Raw genomic sequence first — 26,650 nt, 5'->3', positions numbered from 1 at the left:
TCCGAATATTTGTCTGCCCAGACAGTGAATTTGAGATAAATCTGACTTATTTAACCCTCTCGCGCACGATGACGCATTTCATGTCATCAAGGGTAAAAGGTTCTGGCGGACGATGACGCGAAACGCGCCATAAAAGTAAATAAAAAATTATTAAAAATTAAGTTTTCGATGAAAGTGCGTCAAATTTGCAGTTGTTGGGATAAGTTTCTTAATAGTAACATATGGCAATCTTTCTAAGGAACGTAGATGAGGAGCTCTGAGTGATTTTTTATTTGTTAGGATACTCTGACGAGAGAATAACATTCAGTTTCTCGGTGTAACTCGAACTAATAGACGTATGAGGAATTTGAAGATACCATAAGAATCCTCACTAAATTCCGCTTCCAAACATATATTCGGCTAAAAAAGTTGGCCCACAAAATTTTGAGCAAGCAGCAGATTTCTCAAGAATCAGAGGGGAATGGAACACACACACACACACACACACACACACACACACACACACACACACACACACACACACGATCCCTTTTTCACGGAAAAAAAGTAAACTCGATGCGGCAACGTCTACGGTCATATGACACCGAAGAGCAGGCAGAAAATATAAAGAAATGCAAGTTGAGAAAAGAAATAAGAAGAAATAAGTTAAGAAATGATTTCCAGAGAAAAACTCAGCTTTCTGATTTCGAATCGAACTAATAGACGTATGAGGAATTTGAAGATACCATAAGAATCCTCACTTCAAGAGAGCATCTAATATATAAAAAAGATGGCCTACAAAATTTCGAGCTAGGCTAGCCATAGAGATTTCAAGAGAATCGGAGGGAAATGAAACACACGCACACACACACACACACACACACACACACACACAAACACACACATATTTTACATATTACGATCCCTTTTTCCCGTAAAAAGGTAAACTCGATGCGGCAACGTCTAAGGTCATATGACACCGAAGAGCAGGCAGAAAATATAAAGAAATGCAAGTTGAGAAAGAAATAAGAAGAAATAAGTTAAGAAATGAGATATAAGACATTAATTAATGAGTGTTTTTATTTGTTATGCTACTCTGACGAGAGAAAAAAATTCAGTTTTCTCGGTGTAACTCGGGAACTAATAGACGTATGAGAATTTGAAGATACCATAAGAATCCTCACTAAATTCCGCTTCGGAGCATATAATCGGCTAAAAAGATGGCCCACAAAATTTCGAGCTAGCTGCAGATTTCTCAAGAATCGGAGGGAATGGACACACACACACACACACACACACACACACACACACACACACACACATTACGATCCCTTTTCACGGAAAAGGTAAATTCGATCAGAAAAAAAAAGACTTGGTGCTGCAGTGTTTAGGGTTAGATGGCACCAAATAACCGGAGTAAAAAAAAATATATAAGTTGAGGAAAGAAATAAGAAGAAACAAGTTGAGAAATGAGAAATAAGAAGATAATGATACAATACATCCAGCAAAACTTAAATAATTTATCGAGTCTTACGTTCAATGGCGATTTTTATTTTATTTTCGGACTTGCATTAGAGAGTAAATTCATATTTCAGCCTGGTCATTAACCTAATGTCCTTAACCTTTTCCGTGATTATAATCTGGTGGTCATTCGAGGGTCAAAGAAAGATCTTATCTTAACCCTTCAAGTATCCTTCTCCGTCACCCCCCTCCCTCCCTGCTGGGCACCCCTCCTCCCGTCACCTTCTCGCTTCCGTACTCTAGTCCGCGAGGGGGTGAGGGGGGGGGGGTGAAAAGGTAAAAGAGATGGGTGTGTGTGTGTGTGGGGGAGGGTTAGGGGGTTAGGGGTCTAGATACCCTCTTCCGTAACCCCCGCAAATTACCCCACTCCTGTAACCCCTGCTGACCGCTGACCCCAACCCCACTTCCAGTCCCCCCCACTTCCAAATTACCCCCACTTCCGTACATTTGTTACTACTAACCTTCCTGACGCCACAAAAAATTAATATATCTGCATAGAAAATCATATATGAACACTTCAATATGTTGACTATCTTATATTAAATCATTTAATATATATATATATATATATATATATATATATATATATATATATATATATATATATATATATATATATATATATATATATATATATATATATATATATATATATATATATATATATATATATATATATATATATATATATATATATATATATAAATTACTATTATTTTATATAATCATTTCACTATATAAATCAACCTATATTAAGGGCTTTATTATACATGTTATTTCTTATTTTTTAGTATTCAACCATAATTATTTCTTCTCATTTATGAATAATACATTTAATTTGCTTTCTTTTGATACCTCTCTCTCTCTCTCTCTCTCTCTCTCTCTCTCTCTCTCTCTCTCTCTCTCTCTCTCTATCTATATATATATATATATATATATATATATATATATATATATATATATATATGGTATCAAAAGAAAGCAAATTAAATGTATTATTCATAAATGAGAAGAAATATAGTTGAATACTAAAAAAAAAAGAAATAACATGTATAATAAGGCCCTTAATATAGGTTGATTTATATAGTGAAATCATTATATGAAAATAGTTAATTTTTATATAGATATCTTAAAATGGTTTTAATACAAGATATCAACCTTCTGAAGTGTTCATGAATGATTTTTCATGCAGATATATTAATTTTTGTGGCGTCAGGAAGGATTTTCGTCGCGGCGCGTGAAATGAGTCAGATTCGGCGAATGTTCTTCGCGATTTCTGGTCGAGCTCGAGCGAAAACTACATAAGCTAGGAAGGCTTGCCTGGTGTCAAATGAAAGCTTTTTTAATACCAATTAATAATCAGAAAACAATTGGAAAGCATTAAATAAGTAAAAAAAAGTTATAAGCAAAAAAACTAGGACGCGGAAAAAGGGCCGAAAAACAGGCTATTTTGTGACGACTCGATGACGAACTTGAAATCGAGCTATCAAAACATCCTTCGAGGTGGTCAAACTACAATGCCAAGAAGGGCTACATGCCAAATTATAGCCTTGTAGAGGCAATAGCAAAGCCAGACTAGACGAAAACGGCAAGGTGTCTTGAGTTCGTCAAAATCGCTCTCGACAGGGCTTACGTTTCGAGCTCCAGAGACGAAACTACTGGAATTAGGGAAATGTTGTGCACCATGTTGGAAAGCACATTGGCAGGGCTAAATCATTTTCAATAAGTTTTTTGGAATTCTCAAAACAATGAGCGGGTTTCAAGGTTGGGAACTCAATTTTTATTTTGTCAAAGTCGTTTTTTGCAAATTTATTTGATTTTTACCATTCGAGTCGGCTTTCGAGCCCGGTCGCTAAGTAAAAAATATAGCCCTTTCATTTTCCCGTCGATTGATACCAAAATCCTTTCTGTAGCCCTATAAATAAGGAAGTTATGGCGATTCGCACCAAAGCGGTTGATTTCCCAAATTTCGCGGCTCAATGACAAGGCTGGGGCAAGTGTCCGTTCTATAGTATAGGGTTCATTGATATAATATTTGATACAAACTTTCAAATAGTAAATAGCTGACATATGATAGTGATGCATGGCGGAGATGCGGCAGTAATATGGAGAGGCTCGGGCCCCGCCCAAACAGACTTCGTACTTGTGTTATTCTATAAACACAGTGAGGTAATCTCAGTGTAGTCTTTGAGGTCTTTGAGGATGTCGTGGCCCTAGTGACTCTTGTGATATTTGGATTCTCTATGGACTCTGATGGCTCCTAATGTTCTTTAACGACTGTTATTCCCCAGCTCAATTAACGTTTCCATTGCTCCACTGTCATTCCTTTTCGTTCTAGTTGTTCTTGTCAATTCACGTTATATTGTATTGTCGATATCGTCCGTATTGCTCTTGCCAGTCTCTGCTCCCGTTGGCTCGTGTCATTCAGTGGTTTGTGTGTCATTGCAAACCCTTAAGTATTTTGACATTCCGTGGTGTTCGTAGGTACGGGTTTCTTCAGGGTCCATGCTGTCCTTGTTAACGTTTAGGTCCTCATTGACGTAATCTTCCTGTGGATCCAGTGGGTCTTGTCATCCATTTGATCCCTGTACCTCTCCGCACTGTTCTGGTACTTGTTCCTTGCCATGACAGTGATTCTCTGGTCAGTTAATTTACACACCTCATTCCTGTCATCTCGTTGCCTGTAGTTCCGATTGTTTCAGCAGTGGTTTGTCATCTTAATCCGCGTGGTCTGTCTCTGTTGGTCTTAGTTCATAAAACTCGGTACGTCATGTTACATCTGGTACTTCAAAATTCTGATAGATCATGGTCATGAGCCTTGAAGTTTATTTCTTCGAAGATGACACGATAATACATAGGAGCCGTGAACCTAGGGATGGGGAGAGAAGAGGATGCCAGGATGAAACGTAAAGGAGAAGAAGGAAGTAGGCAGAAGAGGCGCAAGAGAGTTTAAGACCAAGAAGAAAGACGATATATATATATATATATATATATATATATATATATATATATATATATATATATATATATATATATATATATATATATATATATATATATATATATATATATAGATATATATATGTGTGTGTGTGTGTGTGTGTGTGTGTGTGTGTGTGTGTGTGTGTGTGTGTGTGTGTGTGTGTGTGTGTGTGTGTGTGTGTGTGTGTGTGTATGTGTGTGTGTGTGTGTGTGTGTGTAATTCACCACGGCCTGATCACGAGTTGGACTCGCTTTCGCCAGGCTCGAACCGCTGCCTGTTTGGCCGTGAAACCGTGCATCGCGGCGCTCTTGCCAATTGAGCTATCTTAGTGTGTGTGTGTGTGTGTTTGTGTATATATATATATATATATATATATATATATATATATAGAGAGAGAGAGAGAGAGAGAGAGAGAGAGAGAGAGAGAGAGAGAGAGAGAGAGAGAGAGAGAGAGAGAGAGAGAGATTGACACAGGCAAAGAGATCCACAAAGGTACTTTTAACATATAGACTGACTTTCACTAACTGTCTGACTGCCTGAAAAGAATAGGGAAAAAAATAACTATTGAAGAATGGCTCAGGTTTTTCATATTCCAATTTACAGACATTTTCTTTTCTATCTAAGAGGTTCCTTAAAAACACAAATGGCACTTAAGTAGTCACATAATACACGCTCATACACTGAAACACACACACACACACACACACACACACACACACACACACACACACACGAAAAAAAAAAAAAAAAAACACAAATGAACGCAGATACGGATAGTCACAAACATACACAAATAATCATAGTTTTACACCACACACACACACACACACACACACACACACACACACACACACACACACACACACGCGCGCGCGCACGCACACTCAAAGCGGGCGGGGACGAGTGCAACTCGGGATCGGGCCGGAGTGATTTTAATCACACACACCCACACACCCACACATACACACACACACCACTCCCTGGCGCAACTGGTAAGAGCGCTGCGCTGAAAGATTTTACGGTCTGACACGGCTGCGGTTCGAGCCCGCTCAGGCCGGATTCTTTCCGTTGACTAGGAGTGGTTATTGTCACCCCTTGAGCAAGAGGGATGGGGTGTGTGGTGTGTGAGGTCCTGGTAGTACCCATAGATCGACGATAAAGAGCACTTGTTCATGTCGGGAGGGTACCTGCTTGCGATTACGAGTCCAACACGTGATTTGGTAAGGATCAGGCCGTTGTGAATTACACACACACACACACACACACACACACAACACACACACACACACCTTATCTTGACAGACCCGTGCCAGCAGTACTCACCCCCCGAAATTGTCTTCCCCATTGGACGCAGTGGCCAGCTGTCAGTTCTATGGGAACGGGCTCTCACCTCCTCACTGCATGACTCAGCCTGTCATGTCATATAGGCCCCTAACTGACTCGGCAATGAGACGGTTCGGGCAGTAGCTTACGCGCCACTCCTGGATTGAAGTAGCAATGAGCCAGACGTCAACCACAAGTGGGAGCAATTTTTTTTTTTTTTTTTACATCAAAGGAGGCAGCTCAAGGGCACATAAAAAAAAACAATAATAAAAAAGCCCGCTAATCGCTGCTCCCATAAAAGAATCAGAAGAGGTGGCCAAAAGCAAGGTCAAATTCGGGAGGAGAGGTGTCCTGATACCCTCCTCTTGAAAGAGTTCAAGTCGTAGGCAGGAGGAAATACAGATGAAGGAAGATTGTTCCAGAGTTTACCGGCGTGAGGGATGAAAGAGTGAAGATGCTGGTTAACTCTTGCATAAGGGGTTTGGACAGTATAGGGATGAGCATGAATAGAAAGTCGTGTGCAGCGGGACCGCGGGAGGGGAGGGGGAGGAATGCGGTTAGCAAGTTCAGAAGAGCAGTCAGCGTGGAAATATCGATAGAAGATAGAAAGAGAGGCAACATCGCGGCGGAATTTAAGAGGTAGAAGACTATCAGTAGGAGGAGGAGAGCTGATGAGACGAAGAGCCTTAGCCTCCACTCTGTCCAGAAGAGCTGTGTGGAGCACCCCACACGTGAGATGCATACTTTATACGAGGGCGGACAAAGCCCTGTATATGGATAGCAACTGCGCGGGGAGAAGAACTGGCGGAGACGATACAGAACGCCCAACCTCGAGGAAGCTGATTTAGATAGAGGAGATATGAAGTTTCCAGTTGAGATTTTGAGTTAAGGATAGACCGAGGATGTTTAGTGTTGAAGAAGGTGACAGCTGAGTGTTGTCGAAGCCTCCCAAAACTTGATCTCACCGCCCTTCCGATATATCTATACCATCCCCCTCCTCACCCCCCTACGTCCAGGAGTTTGATGTCTTCAGTAAAATAAAGAAATTAAGGACACAGAGCTATCACGCCCACTGACCTCCCCATGAAAATTTATAAGGAAGTCGCCTCTGATCTTGCCACTCCCATTTGCTCCATTACAAATGCTTCACTTGAACAACACAATTGCCCAATAGGCTGTAAAATTTGGAAAACCATTTTCAACCCTAAAACTTCCAGCTCACAGTCCCTTGATGACCTTAGGCCAGTTGCCATCACACCCATCCCCAGCCTCATTTGTGAAGACTTCATATTTAACTGATGATAATAGTAGGGCCCATTGAGATCCGACAATTTGGCAACATGAAAAACCCCTCCACCACTCACTGCCTGGTCCAATCTTGACACTTCCCTTGCCCTTGCTTTTGTCGATTTCAGGAAGGCGTTTTACCTTGTAGACCACACTGTTGTCATTACCAAGGTCATTGAATTGGGGCTCCACCCTAATCTTGTCGTGTGGCTGACTGACTTCCTCAGCGCCCGCCGGCAAATAGTTCGCTACAAAGGGTCTGTCTCCTCCCCTCAACAGTTGACGTGTGGCAAGGCAGAAGGCACTAAATTTGGTCTTCCTTGCTTTCTGGTGCTCAATAATGACACCCTCATGGACACACCGCATCGCTGGAAATACGTTGACGACAGCACCGTGGGCATCCCCGTCACCAACAGGACTCCAGACTATGCACCTCTTCAAGCGTCGCTCGACAGCCTTCAAGCATGGAGGGTGGACAATAGTGTCACAGTCAACCACACCAAGACCTCGGTGATGCACCTCCGCACTTCCAAAAGAGGAGTACCCCCTCCCCACCTGTCAATTGGCTCACATCACATCCAGGTTGTCCAGTCCACTGAACTACGTGGCATTACTGTGGACAACCAGCTAAAATGGAAATAGCACGTCACCGACACCGTTACAGCAGCCTCCGACAAGCTGTACATGCTGTGCAGCCTCAGGGCGCTGGGGACACCGGCTGCTGAGCTGTGCAGTATATACACATCATTTATACTGCCAAAACTCATGTATGTCTCCCCGGTGCGGTCGTCTTCCCTGACCCTAACCCAACAGTAGCAGCTTGAGAAGGTTCAGAAGAGTGCATTTATAGTAATTTTAGGCCCTGTTTACCACATCTACGAAAATGCCTTGACCAATCTGAGTCTCCCGATGCTCTCTGAAACGCACCACCTTGCTTCATCATCCTCGCCATCGCCACCTCTTGCCACCCGACGCGCCTCCCCCACCCGATTATTAAGGCACCACAATAAATAGCGCGGTTGATTAATAATGTCCATCAGTGATAGCCCTGTCAACCCAAAGGGCCGCGGTATGGATTAGCACCACGCCAACTCCCATCCTCTTTTTGTCTATTTTTAGCATTCCCCAACCCTCCCTACCCATCTCTCTCTCTCTCTCTCTCTCTCTCTCTCTCTCTCTCTCTCTCTCTCTCTCTCTCTCTCTCTCTCTCTCTCTCTCTCTCTCTCTCTCTCCATTTAGTGTAGCCTAGTATTAGTTCTTTGGATTTACTGTCTGTGTATTAACGGCTGCCATACCTCAATAAACCTGATATTGTTATTATTATCATTATTATTATTATTATTATTATTATTATTATTATTATTATTATTATTATTATTATTATTATTATTATTATTATTATTATTATTATTATTATTATTATTAAATGCACAAACACGCACACACGCAAACACATACTTACACACACACACACACACACACACACACACACACACACACACACACATACACACATGAAAAACATAATAACACACACACACACACACACACACACACCTGCCAGGACACAAGCGGTAAGCTGTCTCACACGCAGCGCCGGTCAGCTCCTCCACCACCTTCACGGCACGACGGCCCCGTTCGGACAGCTCTCCCGTTGGGTCGTCCTCCCTGAAGAGAAAGGGCAGGTCAGGAGAGAAGCAGGGGAGAGGCAAATCAGTCATAAGGGCTGCTCACCTCGGCCAAGTGGAAAGGGATCATAAAGGAAAAAGTCATGGCGTGCTGGCACGCGTCTGTGATGACCTCAAGGGACTTTTAAAAAAACACCAACATGCTGCTTCGGTCGATTGAACTCTGGGCCCCTCACACATGTTGTCTGCAAGTCTGATGATATCCAAAGAAAATACTTTTCTGAAATGAAAGGGCCTTACTTTGTCCATACAGGCTATTGATCATATATATATATATATATATATATATATATATATATATATATATATATATATATATATATATATATATATATATATATATATATATATATATACTACTGGGCCTCCTTAAGTCGCGCAGCAACTATTGGTACTTCCAAATAAGTTTGATAATCTGTCTCAAACGTACAAGTAGTGAGTTGAAAAAAAAAAGGATAAAATATAAAAAAATAAAATTAAAATTAAAATAAAATAAAAATTAGACGGCTGCCTGTGTTGAGCAGCGTCGTTGGTGGCTAAAAAGGCCTATGCGGGAGCAGCAGTCTCGACCGCACAGGTTGCAGAGGTGACCTCCGTGAGGGTCGGGTGTGGTAGTGTTGGATGCCCGGTCTCTCCTTCGAGCATGCCGGGCCTCAGCAGCCTCAATAAGTTTGATCTCACACTCTCACCCAGCTCTGTATAACTCTTGACCGCTGCTCTCCAGGCGTCTCTATCCTCCGCAAGGGGGTCCCATTCAGTTGTGCCAATCTCACAGGCCTTGAGGTCCCTCTTCACTACATAGGAGAAGCGGAGTTTTGGACGCCCGATGGGTCGTCTCCCTCTAGCAAGTTCACCGTAGAGAAGGTCTCTAGGGATGCGGCCGTCAGGCATGCGCTTGACATGGCCGAGCCAGCGGAGCCTTCATTGACGAAGGAGAGTCTGCAATGAGGGGAGGTTGGCTTGGACCAGGACGTCAGTGTTGGTGACCCGTTGTTGCCACTTGATGTTGATTATGCGTCTGAGGTTACGAAGATGTAATGAGTTCAGGCGTTTCTCCTGCGTGTTATATGTCGGCCAAGTCTCACTGCCATAGAGAAGGGTACTCAAGACACAAGCGCGGCACACAGTTACCTTTGTTTTCAAGGTCAGGCGATTGTTGTTCCACACGCGCTTTGATAGGCGGGCAAAGGTGGTAGCTGCTTTGCCGACTCTTTTGTTAATCTCGGCGTCTAAGGAGAGCTTATCTGAGATGGTACAGCCAAGATAAGTAAAATCCTCAACATTATCGAGAGCCTGGCCAGCAATGCGGATCACTTGACGCTCTGGGGCATTCTGTGTGAAGACTTGCGTTTTCTTTAGACTAATCGTGAGACCAAATTCGTCACAAGCAGAGGAAAAGTGGTCCATGAGGGTCTGTAGGTCTTCGGGAGAGTGAGCAACGACAGATGCATCATCGCCAAATAGGAAGTCTCTCAGCTCAACTCGGCAAATTTTTGTTTTTGCTTTAAGACGCACAAGGTTGAAGAGGCGGCCATCTGAGCGTGAGTGGAGCAGGATGGAGGGACTTGTGCTGCCGAAGGCATGTTGGAGCAGGAGGGAGAAGAAGATTCCAAAGAGTGTTGGAGCAAGGACACAGCCCTGCTTAACGCTGCTTCTGATATTGAAAGGCTCTGAACAACCGCCGTTGAACACTACGGTGCCTTGCATGTTGGTGTGAAAAGACTGAACGAGGCTGAGGAGTTTGGAAGGGCAGCCAATTTTGGGCAAGAGGAGAAAAAGGCCATCCCGACTGACGAGGTCGAACGCGTTGGTAAGGTCAATAAAGCTGATGTAAAGGGGAAGTTGTTGCTCCCGGCATTTCTCCTGGAGTTGACGTTAGGAGAAAATCATATCGATTGTTGACCTGCCAGCTCTAAAACCGCACTGTGACTCAGGGTACACACGCTCTGCTAGGGCTTGGAGACGGGCGAGGACCACGCGTACAAAGACCTTCCCCACAACACTCAGGAGCGAAATGCCGCGATAATTATCGCAGTCTTTTCGCTCTCCTTTGTTTTTGTAGAGGGTGATGATCTTGGAATCTCTCATATCTTGGGGCACGGAGCCAGCACGCCAGCACTGAAGGAGAAGCTCATGAAGAGGTGAGGAAAGGTCGTCATGTATGCCAGGTTCCCAGTTTTAGGGTTGGGGCCCTTTTTTGTTTTTGTTTTTTAAAGGTCTCTGGTGCTTGAGTTGCGGCTCACCGTCCAGGTCAGATATCCTGATCCTTGCACCCAAAGAGGATAGGCAAGCCGTGGCGGAACAGCAGCTTTCTGACGGGCTGCCCAGCTTGGAGCAGGCGATAGCTGTTCAGTGGGGCTAAATAACCCCTTCCACTGTCAAAAGCTACCCCTGGCGCCGGGCTCTACGCCAATCGAGCATTTAACTTATAACCGGTAAATGTTGCTTCCCGTGTTGATTCCTGCCGCATCCCAGCAGCCGGAGTGTCCTCTCCGGTGTTAAAAGGTGGTAAAAATGTAGTCAGAGTCAGTCGGAGTGGATGTTTACCGGGGTAGAAAAGTAAGGAAGACGAGCTGTTGCCCATGTAGCCTGCATGACCCCACTCTCCACGGCGCCAGTCGATCCAGGGAAACAGCAAAGCTGTTACGGCTGGGCGCTAACGCCGTCGCAGGAAGCTGCCAGAATGAGAGCGCCAAGCGCCCACTCTCCTGATTTTCTGTCAGTGTTCACTCCCATAGCCTTTGCCTAAAGAAGCTTGATCCTGCAAGACAGCAGGTGGTTTTAAGTCAGAGTTTTCCTTTTCTTAGCCTTTGTCTGAAAAGACATTACCTACAAGGCAGCAGGTGGTTTTGAGTCAGAGTTTTCCTTCTCTAACCTTTGTCTAAACAGACATTACCCACAAGGCAGCAGGTGTAGTGGTTGGTAGGCGCCAGGGCGTGTCCACACGCCAGTGAGCCTGCACGCCAGACCTCTGGGACCCACTACTGTTCCGAGATCCCCTACTAATTTAGCCTGGAGTCGCAAGACATCCAGTTACCGTGCGTGGCCGCGAGGAGGCACAGCAGGAGTCTTGGTGAAGGAGAGGCTGTGTACTAGCAAGGGAAAACTTACGTACTCAGCTTCCTTTATCGCCACAAAGGCTACCCAGCGGCAGTAACTGAAAGCGAGAAGGCAGGGAGAGCAAACACTTAACACTAAGCTATGTTACTGCACTAGACGCATCACACTCACCCTGTGTGTGTGTACACACACACACACACACACACACACATATATATATATATATATATATATATATATATATATATATATATATATATATATATATATATATATATATATATATATATATATATATATATATATTTACAGCAGAGGAGACAGTGCAAGGGCGTAAAAAAAAGAAAACAATAATGAAAAAAAGCCCGCTACTTATTGCTCCTAAATAGAGTAGAGTGGCCAAAAAAAGAAATCAATTTCGGGAGGAGAGGTGTCCTGATATCCTCCTCTTGAAAGAGTTCAAGTCGTAGGCAGGAGGAAATACAGATGAGGGAAGATCGTTCCAGAGTTTACCAGCTTGAGGGATGAAAGAGTGAAGATGCTGGTTAACTCTTGCATAAGGGGTTTGGACATTATAGGGATGAGCTTGATCAGAAAGTCGTGTGAGGCGAGGCCACAGGAAGGGGGGAGGCATGCAGTTAGCAAGTTCAGAAGAGCAGTCAGCGTGAAAATATCGATAGAAGATAGAAAGAGAGGCAATATCGCGACGGAATTTAAGAGGAAGAAGACTATCAGTAAGAGGAGGAGAGCTGATGAGACGATGAGCCTTAGACTCCACTCTGTCCAGAAGAGTTGTGTGAGTGGAGCCCCCCCCACACGTGAGATGCATACTCCATACGAGGGTGGACAAGGCCCCTGTATATGGATAGCAACTGTGCGGGGGAGAAGAACTGGCTGAGACGATACAGAACGCCCAACCTCGAGGAAGCTGATTTAGTGAGAGAGGAGATGTGAAGATTCCAGTTAAGATTTTGAGTTAAGGATAGACCGAGGATATTTAGTGCTGAAGAGGGTGACAGCTGAGTGTTGTCGAAGAATAGGGGATAGGTGTTTGGAAGATTGTGTCGAGTTGATAGGTGGAGAAATTGAGTTTTTGAGGCATTGAAGGACACAAGGTTCCTTCTACCTTAATCGAAAATGATAGCAAGGTCTGAGGTTAAGCGTTCTGCAGCCTCCTGTCTGGAGTCATGTACTATCTGTTTTGATGGTCTTCTATTGAAAGAAGTTGAATAATGCAGAGTGGAGTCGTCGGCGTATGAGTGGACAAGACAGTTTGTTATGGAAAGAAGGTCATTGATGAATAACAGGAAGAGAGTGGATGATAGGACAGAGCCCTGTGGAACACCACTGTTGACAGGTTTAGGGGAAGAACAGTTACCATCTACCACAGCAAAGATAAAACGGTCGGAAAGGAAACTGGAGATAAAGGAACAGAGAGAGGGATAGAATCCGAAAGAGGGCAGTTTAGAAAGCAAAGCCGTGTGCCAGACTCTGTCGAAGGTTTTCAATATGTCTAGCGCAACAGCGAAAGTTTCACCGAAACGGCTAAGAGAAGATGACCAAGAGTCAGTTAAGAGAGCAAGAAGATCGCCAGTAGAACGCCCCTTACGGAACCCTTACTGGCGATCAGATAGAAGGTTAGAAGTGGAAATGTGATTTTCAATCTTCCTGTTAAGGATTTATTCAAAAGCTTTAGATAGACCGGAAAGTAAAGCTATAGGGCGGTAGTTTGAGGGATTGGAACGGTCACCCTTCTTAGGCACAGGCTGTACAAAGGCGTACTTTCAGCAGGAAGGAAAGGTAGATGATGATAGGCAGAGACGAAAGAGTTTGACCAGGCAGGGTGTCAGCACGGACGCACAGTTTTTAAGGACAATAGGAGGCACTCCATCAGGTCCATAAGCCTTCCGAGAGTTGAGGCCAGAGAGGGCATAGGAAACATCATTAGGAAGAATCTTAATAATAGGCATACATAAGTCAGAGGTGGGATGAGTAGGAGGAATATGCCCAGAATCGTCTAGGGTGGAGTTTTTACAGAAAGTTTCAGCGAAGAGTTCAGCCTTAGAGACAGATGAGACGGCAGTGCAGCCGTCAGGGTTAAGGAGAGATGGGAAAGAGGAAGAAGTGAAATTGGAGGAGATATTTTTGGCTAGATGCCAGAAGTCACGGGAAGAATTAGAGAAAGCAAGGTTTTGGCATTTTCTATTAATGAAGGAGTTTTTGGTAAGTCGGAGAATAGGTTTGGCATGATTCTGGGCAGAAATATAAAGATGATGGTTAGCAGGAGTGCGAAGGCTCTGGAATCTTTTTAAGCTGCCTCTCTATCTCTAATAGCACGAGAACAAGCATGATTAAACTTAGGCTTTTTAGCATGAGGAGTAGAGAAGGAACGTGGAATGTATGCCTCCATTCCAAAGACAATCACCTCTGTGATGCGCTAGGCACACACAGAGGGGCCTCCCTCCTGGAAACAGTAATCATTCCACGGGAAATCGGTAAAGTACATCCCTCAGGTCGTCCCGTCGAACTGAAGCAAAATGCCAGAAGCATCACCTCTTCGATGGGTCCAGAGGATGCACAGGGGTGATAGGACAGGGTACAGAAATAAGGTTGTGATCGGAGGAGCCCAACGGAGAGAACAGTTTGACAGAGTAAGCAGAAGGGTTAGAGGTAAGGAAGAGGTCTAGTATGTTGGGCCTTTCTCCAAGACGGTCGGGGATACGTGTAGGGTGCTGAACCAACTGCTCTAGATCGTTGAGAAGAGCAAAGTTGTAGGCTTGTTCACCAGGCTGGTCAGTGAAAGAGGATGAAGCCCAAAGCTGGTGGTGAACAGTAAAATCTCCCAAGATGATGATTTCAGCGAAGGGAGAGTGGGTCAAGATGTGCTTCACTTTAGAGTTCATATAGTCAAAGAATTTTACATAGTCAGTAGAGTTAGGCGAGAGATAAACAGCACATATGTATTTAGTGATACAATGACAATGCAGTCTTAGCCAGATGGTGGAACATTCAGAAGAGTCAAGTTTGTGGGTACGAGAACAAGGGATGTCGTTGCGCACGTAGACGCAACATCCAGCTTTGGATTGAAATTTAGGATGGAGATGGTAGGAGGGAACAGAATAGAGATAGAGATTGCTGCTGTCAGTAGCTTCAGAAGCCTGTGTTTCGGTGAGGAAGAGAAGGTGAGGTTTAGAAGTGAAGAGATGGTGTTCCACAGAATTAAAATTAGAAAGAAGACCGCGAATGTTGCATGAATTCAGAAGAGAAAAGCTCGAGGAGATATCAAGGCACCTCTCAGATCGGCAACCAGAAGGGGAGTCCTCCCTGGGGGAATTTATGTTCCCCCCCCGGCAGGGAATCCGAGGCACTGTTGTTGAACGCCATTTTGAATTTTGATTTTTGGGAAAAGGTGTGTGTGTCGTGTGAATGTACTTTGGTGTAGAAAGAGAAAGGATCTGTCTTTAGAGAGCATGCTGAACAACTCTCTGGTGTAGATGAGACAATAGGGAAACGGTTAGTGAGGTAATGGGAAGGGTCTTTGGAGGGCTACAGCACCCTCCTCACTTTCCATATATACCTCACCGAGAGTGGCTTGCCCGTTCGTTAGGTGTCTTCCTACTTACTCCATATATATATATATATATATATATATATATATATATATATATATATATATATATATATATATATATATATAGATATATATATATGATGATGGCGTTTTGGTGTTGTTCTACCATCTGATGGAAAGACATCGATGTTTTCCTTCAACGTCTTGTTGATGTTTGCTGAGATACATTTATTGCTCTTCTGCATTACGCTTTTTTCGGCTGGACGCCAGAAGATAAATGGGTCTCAACAAACATTAACAAGACCTTCAAGGAAAATTTGGTTAAGTCTTTCCACCAGTTTGTGAAGAACACCGAAACGCCATCATCAGATCAACAAGAAGACACTCAATGAGGTACAAATCAAGCACCAACGGGCGAGAGAGAGAGAGAAGCAGCGGGCCGTTGCCCTCATCGACATATATGTTATGTAAGATGTAAAATTAAGAAAGTAAGAAAAGAAAGAAAGTTCTTTTCAGCAGGACACCAACACGATCCGCTGTGCCTAAGTAGGTTAGTGTAGGAACCTACCGTTTAGTAAATTAAAAGTAGAAAAGTTGTCACTTGGAAAATGTAGAAGCAGAAGTTACAATTTACTTGCAGGGCTGCCCGTCAAACCACAGCTTGAGGGACGTGAATTCAATAAAGAACTATCTGGGATCATAATTAATTCAAGATCTTTATATTTACAATACGTGATGAAGAGTCAGAAATTAATGGGGCATAAAATATTTGAGTTTAATATTCCCAAGTTTGGTCATATTATTAGAATTTCAAGTATTATCAATTGTTGTTGTTGTTGTTGTGTGTGTGTACACTCACCTGTACAGAGCACGCACTGCCTCGATCTGTATCTCAGTAATGGGGTCAACTTCCTGTGGCGCCTCCTCCTCGCTGGGGTCTCGTCCCTCATGCTCCTTCGGTGCCCTGGGCAGGTAGATATCGCTGGTCCGCGCTGCAGTCTCCAGCTCGCACAGGAGCCTCCGCGTGCACGGTAGTCCCTCCACCTCTGGCACCTGATGGGCACACAAGCACTCACGCACCCTCGTCTTCCCTATCACAGCAAAGGTCATGCCTGTCTCCGTTCACGTCATACCTGTGCTACGTGCACAGTAACCTCTTCCACCTCGGGCACCTGGATAGCACACAAGCACTCAATCAGCCTCCTTTGCTTTTCATGGCAAAGGTTATGCCTCCCTCTTTCCAAGTAATACTTGTGTCACATACACGGCACCCTCGCCACCAAAAAGCACTCATTCACACGTATCTTCCTTCTCATAGTAAAGAGTCATTCTTCCCTCCTTCCATATCATACCTTCCACGCGCAGGCAGCCCCTCTACCTCGGGCACCTGAGTGGCACACAAACACTTACTCACCCTCCTCTCACCCATTCAAGCTGGCGAATAATCCTCCACCCCCGTCCCACTTTCACCATACACTGAAACTCGACCCCTTCTTCCTCCAACTTAATAATCACTTAGGCACAAATGCAATGTCTTGGTGGAGGCTTGAGTTTTCATATGGAACTGACCATCTAGTTAGTACCTTGGTATCTGTAAGGCATGAGTATCTATATTTCTCTCTCTCTCTCTCTCTCTCTCTCTCTCTCTCTCTCTCTCTCTCTCTCTCTCTCTCTCTCTCTCTCTCTCTCTCTCTCTCTCTCTCTCTCTCTCTCTCTCTCTCTCTATATATATATATATATATATATCCTGTTCTATAGCTCCCCAACTGCTTCTCTGTTCCTCCTCCACTACTCCATATTCAATTACCCTCACCTGGTAGAAGGAGTTCCTGTTGTCAGCATCTCGCGGGAAGCGGTACACCAGGCCGTAGAAAACGTTGTTCAGGTCTATCGGGAAGATGCCTTGGGCGGACAAGAGGAGCAGCTGGACACACACACACACACACACACACACACACACACACTTTTATTATTACAAATATATTTTTGGGTAAAATTATTAATATTAGTATTATCAGTACTATTATCATCCTTATTATCATGATTTTTTATCATACTTATGATTATTATGATTATTTTTGTTATAATATCAATCATCATAATACGATGGAAATAATAATAATAATAATAATAATAATAATAATAATAATAATAATGAATAATAATAATAATAATAATAATAATAATAACTATTATTATTACGATTTTTTTACAGGAAAGGAGCCAGTTCAAAGGCGTAATAAAAAAAAAACAATAATGAAAAAAAAGCCCGCTACTTACTGCTCCTGAATAGAGTACAGAGGAGTGGCCAAAAAGAGAGGTCAATTTTAGAACGAAGACCGCGAAGGTTGCAGAGATTGATATTAGAAAGATGTTCGAGGAGTTATCAAGACACCTCTCAAGTCGGCAGTTAGAAGGGGAATCCTCCCCGGGTGAATGTGCCCCCCCCCCCCCCCCCAGGCGGGGACTCCTAGGCATTGCTTAGGTGCGCCATTTTGAATTTCAACTTTTGGGAAAAGTTGTGTATGATGTGTGAATGTAGTGTGGTGTGGCAAGAGAGAGGATCTGTCTTTAGAGAGCATGCTGAACTACTCTCTGGTGTTGATGAAACAATAGAGAAAGGGAGATTGAGGACATGGGAAGGGTCTTTGGAGGGCTTCAGCTCACTCCTCACTTCCCATATACGCCTCATCGAGAGTAGCTTACGCCCGTTTCGGTAGGTGTCTTCCTATCTACTTCCTGCACATTGTTAGTTCGTGATTGCGTAAAAATCAGCTTTATATTTTCAGTGATATATTTGGATGTTTGTATATACAAAAACCCTCAAGCCCTCTTATAGAGGGGTTGCACTGACGTCACACCGCTTCGCTTTTGTTTTAGGAATAACGACTGTCAGCCATTTTGGGAAGCACGAGCGATCAGCTGAGCCCCTGCCCCCTGATGATGGCTGGCCCGTGCCTCCCGTCTTCATATTACAATCTAATTGAATATGCAAAAAATCTGGACAGTGAGGCTAGGCTTCGTTATATAACTATCCGTTAGGCTGGCAAATGATGATGGACACACAGTATATACATTAATTATCACACTTCAAAATATATTTGATGATAAGAACAATGAATATATGACTAATTTAACTGGGCATCCCAGGCGGTCTTTAGAAAGAGCATAAGAAAGTAAGGGTTCAAAAAAGCCCACTGACCTATACCTGGCAGCCCCTGTCTACCTACCGCAGTGGCAGTGTAGCACCTATCAGTAACATTAATAGCTGGGGCACTAACACCCACACCCATACAGTAATAGATGGACAATAACACACAGTAATAAATGGACACTAACACACACCCACACCCACACAGTAATAGATACACTGTCACCCACACAGTAATAGATGGGCCACTAACACACCCACCCACATTAATAGATGGACACTAACACCCACACAGTAATAGATGGGCCAACACACCCAGCCACACAGTAATAGATGGACACTAACACCTACACCCACACAGTAATAGATGGGCCACTACCACCCACCCACACAGTAATGGATGGATACTAACACCAACACCCACACAGTATTAGATGGGCCACTAACACCCACATCCACATAGTAATAGATGGGCCACTAACACCCACACGCTCACAGTAACAGATGGACACTACACCCACACCCACACAGTAATAGATGGACACTAACACACACACCAACACAGTAATAGATGGGCCACTAACACAGTAACATGGCGGGGAAAAGCTGGCGAGCTCTCTTGCGGTAAATATGTGCCTCCCAAAATGGCGGGCCTTTGCGGGGCAGCTGAGAAGTGATCAGCTGATCGCTGCTGATGACGTCAAGTGCAACCCCTCTATATAAACTGCAAACATGCCGATTTACGTCGATAATCTACCATACAAGCACACGAAAGAGAAACTTGTATATCAAACAGTATGGTGTAATCATACTCGAACGATTCATAGCCTTTCAGATTTTTTTTTTTTTTTTTTTTTTTTTACAGCAAAGGAGACAGTTCAAGGGCACACAAAAAGCAAACATTAATAAAAAAAAAAGCCCGCTACTCACTGCTCCTAAAAAGAATCCAAAGAGGTGGCCGAAAGATAGGTCAGTTTCGGGAGGAGAGGTGTCCTGATACCCTCCTCTTGAAAGAGTTTAAGTCGTAGGCAGGAGGAAATACAGATGAAGGAAGATTGTTCCAGAGTTTACCAGCATGAGGGATGAAAGAGTGAAGATGCTGGTTAACTCTTGCATAAGGGGTTTGGACAGTATAGGGATGAGCATGAGAAGAAAGTCGAGTGCAGCGGGGCCGCGGGAGGGGGGGAGGCATGCAGTTAGCAAGTTCAGAAGAGCAGTCAGCGTGGAAATATCGATAGAAGATAGAAAGAGAGGCAACATTGCGGCGGAATTTAAGAGGTAGAAGACTATCAGTATGAGGAGGAGAGCTGATGAGACGAAGAGCCTTAGCCTCCACTCTGTCCAGAAGAGCTGTGTGAGTGGAGCCCCCCCACACATGAGATGCATACTCCATACGAGGGCGGACAAGGCCCCTGTATATGGACAGCAACTGTGCAGGGGAGAAGAACTGGCGGAGACAGTACAAAACGCCCAGCCTCGAGGAAGCTGATTTAGTAAGAGATGAGATATGAAGTTTCCAGTTGAGATTTTGAGTTAAGGATAGACCGAGAATGTTTAGTGTTGAGGAAGGTGATAGCTGGGTGTTGTCAAAGAATAGGGATAGTTGTTTGGAAGATTGTGTCGAGTGGATGGGTGGGAAACTGTGTTTTGAGGCGTTGAAGGACACCAGGTTCTTCTTGCCCCAATCGGAAATAATAGTAAGGTCTGAGGCTAAGCGTTCTGCAGTCTCCAGCCTTGAGTCGTTAAGTTCCTGAAGGGTGGGTCTTCTATTAAAAGAAGTTGAATAATGCAGAGTGGAATCATCGGCGTAGGAATGGATAGGACAGTTCGTTTTGGAAAGAAGATCATCAATGAACAATAGACAAAGAGTTGGAGATAGGACAGAACCCTGTGGGACACAACTGTTAATAGATTTAGTAGAAGAACAGTTAACGTCTACCAAGTCAGAAATAGAACAGTCAGAAAGGAAACTGGAGATAAAGGTACAGAGAGAAGGATAGAAACCGTAGGAGGGTAGTTTTGAAAGCAAAGATTTGTGCCAGACCCTATCAAAGCTTTTGATATGTCCAGCGCAATAGCAAAAGTTTCACCGAAACGTTTAAGAGAGGATGACCAAGAGTCAGTTAAGAAGGCTAGGAGATCACCAGTAGAACGCCCCTTGCGGAACCCATACTGGCCATCAGATAGAAGGTCAGAAGTGGAAAAGTGCTTTTGAATCTTCCGGTTAAGGATTGATTCAAAAGCTTTAGATAGACAAGAAAGTAAAGCTATAGGACGGTAGTTTGAGGATTGGAGGTCACCCTTCTTAGGTACAGGCTGTATGAAGGCATACTTCCAGCAAGAAGGAAAGGTAGATTTTGACAGGCAGAGGCGAAAGAGTTTGACCAGGCAGGGTGACAGCACGGAGGCACAGTTTTTAAGGACAATAGGAGGCACTCCATCAGGTCCATAAGCCTTCTGAGGATTGAGGCCAGAGAGGCATAGAAAACATCATTTGAAGAATCTTTATAACAGGCATAAAGGAGTCAGAGGGGGATGAGTAGGAGGAATATGCCCAGAATCGTCCAGAGTGGATTTTTAGAAAAAGTTTGAGAGAAGAGTTCAGCCTTAGAGATAGATGAGACGGCAGTGTTGCCGTCAGGACTGAGTGGAGGAAAGATGAAGAAGTGAAGTTGGATGATATGTGTTTGGCTAGATGCCAGAAGTCACGGGAAGAGTTAGGGAAAGCAAGGTTTTGACATTTTCTATTAATGAAAGAATTTTTGGTTAGTCGGAGAATAGATTTGGCACGATTTCAGGCAGAAATGTAAAGTTCATAATTAGCATTAGTTTGAAGGCTCTGGTACCTTTTGTGAGCTACCTCTCTATCATTGACAGCACGAGAACAAGCGTGATTAAACCAAGGCTTGCGTGAGGAGTAGAGAAAGAACGAGGAATGTATGCCTCCATTCCAGAGACAATCACCTCTGTGATGCGCTGAGCACACACAGAGGGGTCTCTATCCTGGAAGCAATAATCATTCCACGGGAAATCGGAAAAGTACATCCTCAGGTCGTCCCACCGAGCTGAAGCAAAATGCCAGAAGCATCGCCTCTTCGGTGGGTCCAGAGGGTGTACAGGAGCGATAGGACAGGATGCAGAAATAAGATTGTGATCGGAGGAGCCCAACGGAGAGAACAGTTTAACAGAATAAGCAGAAGGGTTTGAGGTAAGGAAGAGGTCTAGAATGTTGGGCCGATCTCCAAGACGGTCAGGAATACGTGTAGGGTGCTGGACCAACTGCTCTAGGTCGTTGAGGATAGCAAAGTTGTAGGCTTGTTCACCAGGATGGTCAGTGAAAGAGGATGAAAGCCAAAGCTGGTGGTGAACATTGAAATCTCCTAGGATGGAGATTTCAGCGAAGGAGAGTGGGTCAAGATGTGCTCCACTTTAGAATTCAAATAGTCAAAGAATTTTACATAGTTGGTAGAGTTAGGTGAGAGATAAACAGCACAGATGTATTTAGTAATAGAATGACAGTGAAGTCTTAACCAGATGGTGGAAAATTCAGAAGAGTCAAGGTCGTGGGCACGAGAGCAAGTGATGTCGTTGCGCACGTAGGCGCAACATCCAGCTTTGGATTGAAATTTAGGATAGAGATAATAGGATGGAACAGAGTAGAGATTGCTGTCAGTAGCCTCAGAAACCTGTGTTTCGGTAAGGAAGAGAAGGTGAGGTTTAGAGGAGGAGAGATGATGTTCCACAGAATGAAAATTAGAGCGAAGACCGCGAATGTTGCAGAAATTGAGAAGAAAGAGGTTCGAGGAGTTATCAAGACACCTTTCGGGTCGGCAGCCAGAAGGAGTCCTCCTGGGGAAATTTGTGGTCCCTCCCCAGTCAGGGGACTCAGAGGCTTGGTGTATGTGCGCCATTTTGAAATTTTGATTTTGGGAAAAGGTGTATATGTTGTGTGAATGTAGTGTGGTGTGGATAAAGAGAGGATCTGTCTTTAGAGAGCATGCTGAACTACTCTCCGGTGTTGGTGAGACAATAGGGAAACGGTTAGTGAGGACATGGGAAGGGTCTTTGGAGGGCTTCAGCTTCAGCTATTTCTTCTCATTCAGGCACATAAAGTGACATCCGACTCTGTATGTGTCTATACATAAATAATTTTGATGTGATGGGTGTAAATAACATGGGTAGGCTAATATTCGAAATAGCCGAGCATAACATTGAACAGTTATTATTTACTATTTCATGTTATTTCGAGTAATAATCGCTATATACATGCAGTAATTTATCTAGATACCCTTATTTGAACTTGCAGAGCCAGATGTCTTTTTAATATACCTGAAATGATCTATCAGTCAATGAATTTGGAAAAAAAAATATACATAGATCGTTCGAGCATGATGTGATTGTTATTTGATACAAAGTTGTATTTTTGTGTGCTTGTATGTTAAATATCGATGCAAACGACATAGTTGTTTCTTTGTATACATAAACATTCAAATATATTATTGAAAAATAAGCTGGAATGTTTATCACAACAGCTTGTTTTCACGTATTCACGAACTAGAAATGCGCAGGTGCCATATCTATCAACATTTCCACTTTGTTGGTGGACAGATGAAATGAAACAGACTATAGTAGCTGTAGCAGTAGTAGTAGTAGTAGTAGTAGTTGTTGTTGTAGTAGTAGTAGTAGTTGAGTAGTAGTTGTTGTAATAGTAGTTACAACAGTCGTAGTTATAATATAAATAGCTGTAAACGCAGCACCAGTAGCTGAAGTATGTTGTTATTGCAATAAGCGCACCTAACATCACCATAGCCGATCCAGGATTCAGTACGTTTCCTAACTTATAGGCGGTAATGTTATAATTGTATTTCGTAAAGAATTTTTATAACCTAAAAAACTAACTAAAATTATGGGTATGTTTTTCCTTGAGCAGAACATCGAATAAACAACAAAACAATAATATGGAAATACGTATATATTATAAACGGCAACTTTGGCCCGAGGCAGCAGCACACCATTTTGCGGGTATCAGATACCTCAAATAAACATATTTTTTACTGCGCAAAGCAGGTGATGTCACTTGTTGTGACTTCGTGAGCTTTCATTTTTATTTATTTGTGTATATTTCATGGAGGCTAAACTTACATTACTAGTTTTATTTTTACTAGTGACACGAATTTGTGACTGTTTATCATAATAAAAATTTAACTCAATTAGTGAATCAGACACCACAGAAGTATTACCAGTGTGTGTATGAATGAATGCAAAGATAAGCACATACTTTGATTTAACTCTAGGATGTTTCGTGAATCATTGATAAATAATAACAAAAAAATCCGGATAGGCTACTCATTTGCCCACTACCGCCTCTCGCGGCACAAAAAACAGTCCCTCCGCCAAGATTGAAATCTTGAAAGGTCTAAATATTACCAACATTCTGTCTTTCACTCTATGCTAACAAAGCTGTGAGTCAGCTCAGTTAAACCATCCCTGTGACTTATCACGTCCTTTTTGTCTTTTAGCCCCTAATAATCCTGTATCTCACTGCCATGGTTTTCTCTATTTAAAGTCTTTTGTACTAATGCTCCATGGCTTTGTGCATCGCGCGCTCTCATACCTTAGCAATCACAAGCATGATGATGAGTCCGCCGGTGTCGTCCACAGTGATCGGCTCATTCAACATAGTAAGAAAAAAGTAGGTGACCAGCGCCGAGGTGAGAGGCAGCATCACCGCCACCACTCCGACCACCAGCGCCTGCCACCGAACCATCTGTGGAAGGAAGTCACAATCAGTATTTTTTTTTTAAAGATACCAACTTTTTAAAGCCCTGCACCCAGCAGCAGAATGAGTGCGCCACTGTTGCCTTATCAATATTCATTTGTCGTTGTTACAGCAAAAAACAAATATGCTGTTCTTACATATGTAGTGGGAGAGAATATCATTATAGTTCCTGGTGCCTTGAATATTTATTGCTTGATTAGTATTGAATAGGTGCACCAACTCGTACTTGCCTCACCACCTTTAACCATCAATATACCTTATGTAAATACGAGACCACGGGTATGAGACCTGACACCCTTATTTCACTAACGATCGGAACAGTTTTACTCAGTTTATACATGCCCCAGAACCAAACGCCTTTGTGGTGCAGTGGTTAGAATACCTTGACAGGAAACCTCAGGTCTCGGTTCCAATCCCGGACAGGACAGACGGCGCGCATCTCACCAAGCTCCTCATTCTTCCTTTCGTGCATGGTCATAAATCCCAAGTAAAGGAGGCCAAGGGGACGCCCCAAAAATATCGTGGCTTAAGCAAGTCGAGGAATCTTGCCATGAGGCACTTAAAATGGCAAGGAGCATGCAAGAAGACTTGCACGAATGAACCAATTGGGTTTACGTCGTAGGTGAGGCTACGGTCCCTACTGACTCACTGATTGGTAAAGCTGTACTTCAGGAAAGCTGGGGGAAGGAGACTGAGGTAACCAAGATGCCACACTGGATATGTGTCCCAGGAGGGGGGAGGGGATTAGTCATATCTCCCATACAAACACAAAAACTGGAGTAGTGCCACTTTATTACACATCGATCGTCATAATATTATCTCCTATACAAAAATAAGTATCCAGCACATTTTCCACACAATAAAAATAGTACCCAGCACCTGCACAAAACGGTGCCTCCGGCTTAAGTAGTATTGATATATTGTCATATCTGTTAAAACTCTACAATCACGTGAAATGTACAAACGTTAAGTGCGAATGAATGCGAAGTTTTTACAGAGGAGACACAGTTGCATTTTTCACGAAAGTACAAAATACTGGAGAACATTAATATGGGATTTTTTTCACTTTAACAACACCCGTATATCAAATTGAATTATAAAACAAGTTAGAATTGGACCACACTCATTTGAACGTAACTCCTTAAATGAATACCTCAAGCCTGTCATGAATGAAAGTATAAACATGCGGGACATACTACAGAGTTATAACATACTGGTTATTTACTACCTTTCAAACTCTCAATAGTCAATGTAACGGAAATGAGCACCAAGTCTAAGCGCAGCCTTTGTTTATGCCCCTAAAGTTACTTTACACACTACCACTCATCACTGCCACACCCAGACAAAATCACCATAATTACATCCTTTACCTCAGTTTCTGTGCACACCCATTTAACTCTGAGATCACCTTACTCATTTTCATCCTTCCCGCAATAACCTCATCCCAGCCGTCACAGCCATCCCCGATTTTCTGTTCAGTACCCAAACCACCACGATCACATCCATGTCACAAGTCAAAAGTCATTTCACAGTCGAGTTAACCTGCCCAACACCCTCCTTGCATACGAAATTTCTCTCTCTCTCTCTCTCTCTCTCTCTCTCTCTCTCTCTCTCTCTCTCTCTCTCTCTCTCTCTCTCTCTCTCTCTCTCTCTCTCTCTCTCTCTCTCTCTCTCTCTCTCTCTCTCTCTCTCTCCGCAGATATATATCATCTTAAACTAATTAAAGAACAAAAAGCTTGATAGTCAGTCCCCTCACAACCTTACTGAATATGACTTAACGTAATAGAAAAATCTCTTCCAATATGAAAAAAGTTAATGTTGCACCGCTTTTTAAGGAGACAGAGCCAGGTAGTTACGGGTCCATAAGTCTAACTTTTAATAGGAAGTCAGCTACTTCAATGAATAATTAGGAATAAAATTGTGAGGTACGTATAAAAAGTAATTCACTCATTTAAGAATTAAAAGGACGGGTTACGAAACAAATGATCCCGTTTGTCTAATCTACTGATTTTTATTGCTTCTTTTCAGTTTACGATGTAGCCAAATTATTGGATGGATTTTATCGAATTGACATGATTAGTGCCAGATTCTTCAAGCTACAGCTGATGCAGTGAGTTCGATTATGAAATGCGTGGTAGGAAACAAAACAGGATATAATGTTTGTTATCAAAATCGTGGCGAACCTCTAATTCTCCCAGAAATACATTGGTGCAGCGTATAGGTGAACATAATGTTAGGCATCATAAGTAAAATGTAATACTTCAGTTATACAATAATCAAACCTAATTTAGATAACGCTGTGTAGTCT

The 26,650-nt window shown here is 43.1% G+C and overlaps 1 protein-coding gene across 1 annotated transcript; it reads right to left on the bottom strand.

Moving 5' to 3' along the window:
* Nucleotides 1-4,192: 4,192 nt before the first annotated feature.
* Nucleotides 4,193-24,814, bottom strand: LOC126992210 (uncharacterized). Its single transcript, XM_050850870.1, has 6 exons — nt 24,725-24,814; nt 24,178-24,330; nt 17,226-17,336; nt 16,272-16,465; nt 8,651-8,761; nt 4,193-4,369 (listed from the first exon to the last, which is right to left on the bottom strand). The coding sequence occupies exons 1-6, from the start codon at nt 24,812-24,814 to the stop codon at nt 4,288-4,290; spliced, it is 741 nt and encodes a 246-aa protein (XP_050706827.1). The 3' UTR covers nt 4,193-4,287.
* Nucleotides 24,815-26,650: the final 1,836 nt, after the last annotated feature.

The sequence above is a fragment of the Eriocheir sinensis genome, unplaced genomic scaffold (assembly GCF_024679095.1).
Source record: "Eriocheir sinensis breed Jianghai 21 unplaced genomic scaffold, ASM2467909v1 Scaffold42, whole genome shotgun sequence".
NCBI classification, from domain to species: Eukaryota; Metazoa; Arthropoda; class Malacostraca; order Decapoda; family Varunidae; genus Eriocheir; species Eriocheir sinensis.
Note: the sequence above shows the minus strand (reverse complement) of the source record. Positions and strands in the feature narration are given on the sequence as shown.

Coding starts and splice junctions, on each gene's coding strand:
- LOC126992210 (XM_050850870.1), bottom strand. CDS start 24,814: ATGCACGAAAGGAAGAATGAGGAGCTTGGTGAGATGCGCGCCGTCTGT. Junction 24,331..24,724: donor ACCTGAGGTTTCCTGTCAAG/GTATTCTAACCA, acceptor TTCCTTCCACAG/ATGGTTCGGTGGCAGGCGCT. Junction 16,466..17,225: donor ACAGGAACTCCTTCTACCAG/GTGAGGGTAATT, acceptor TGTGCCCATCAG/GTGCCAGAGGTGGAGGGACT.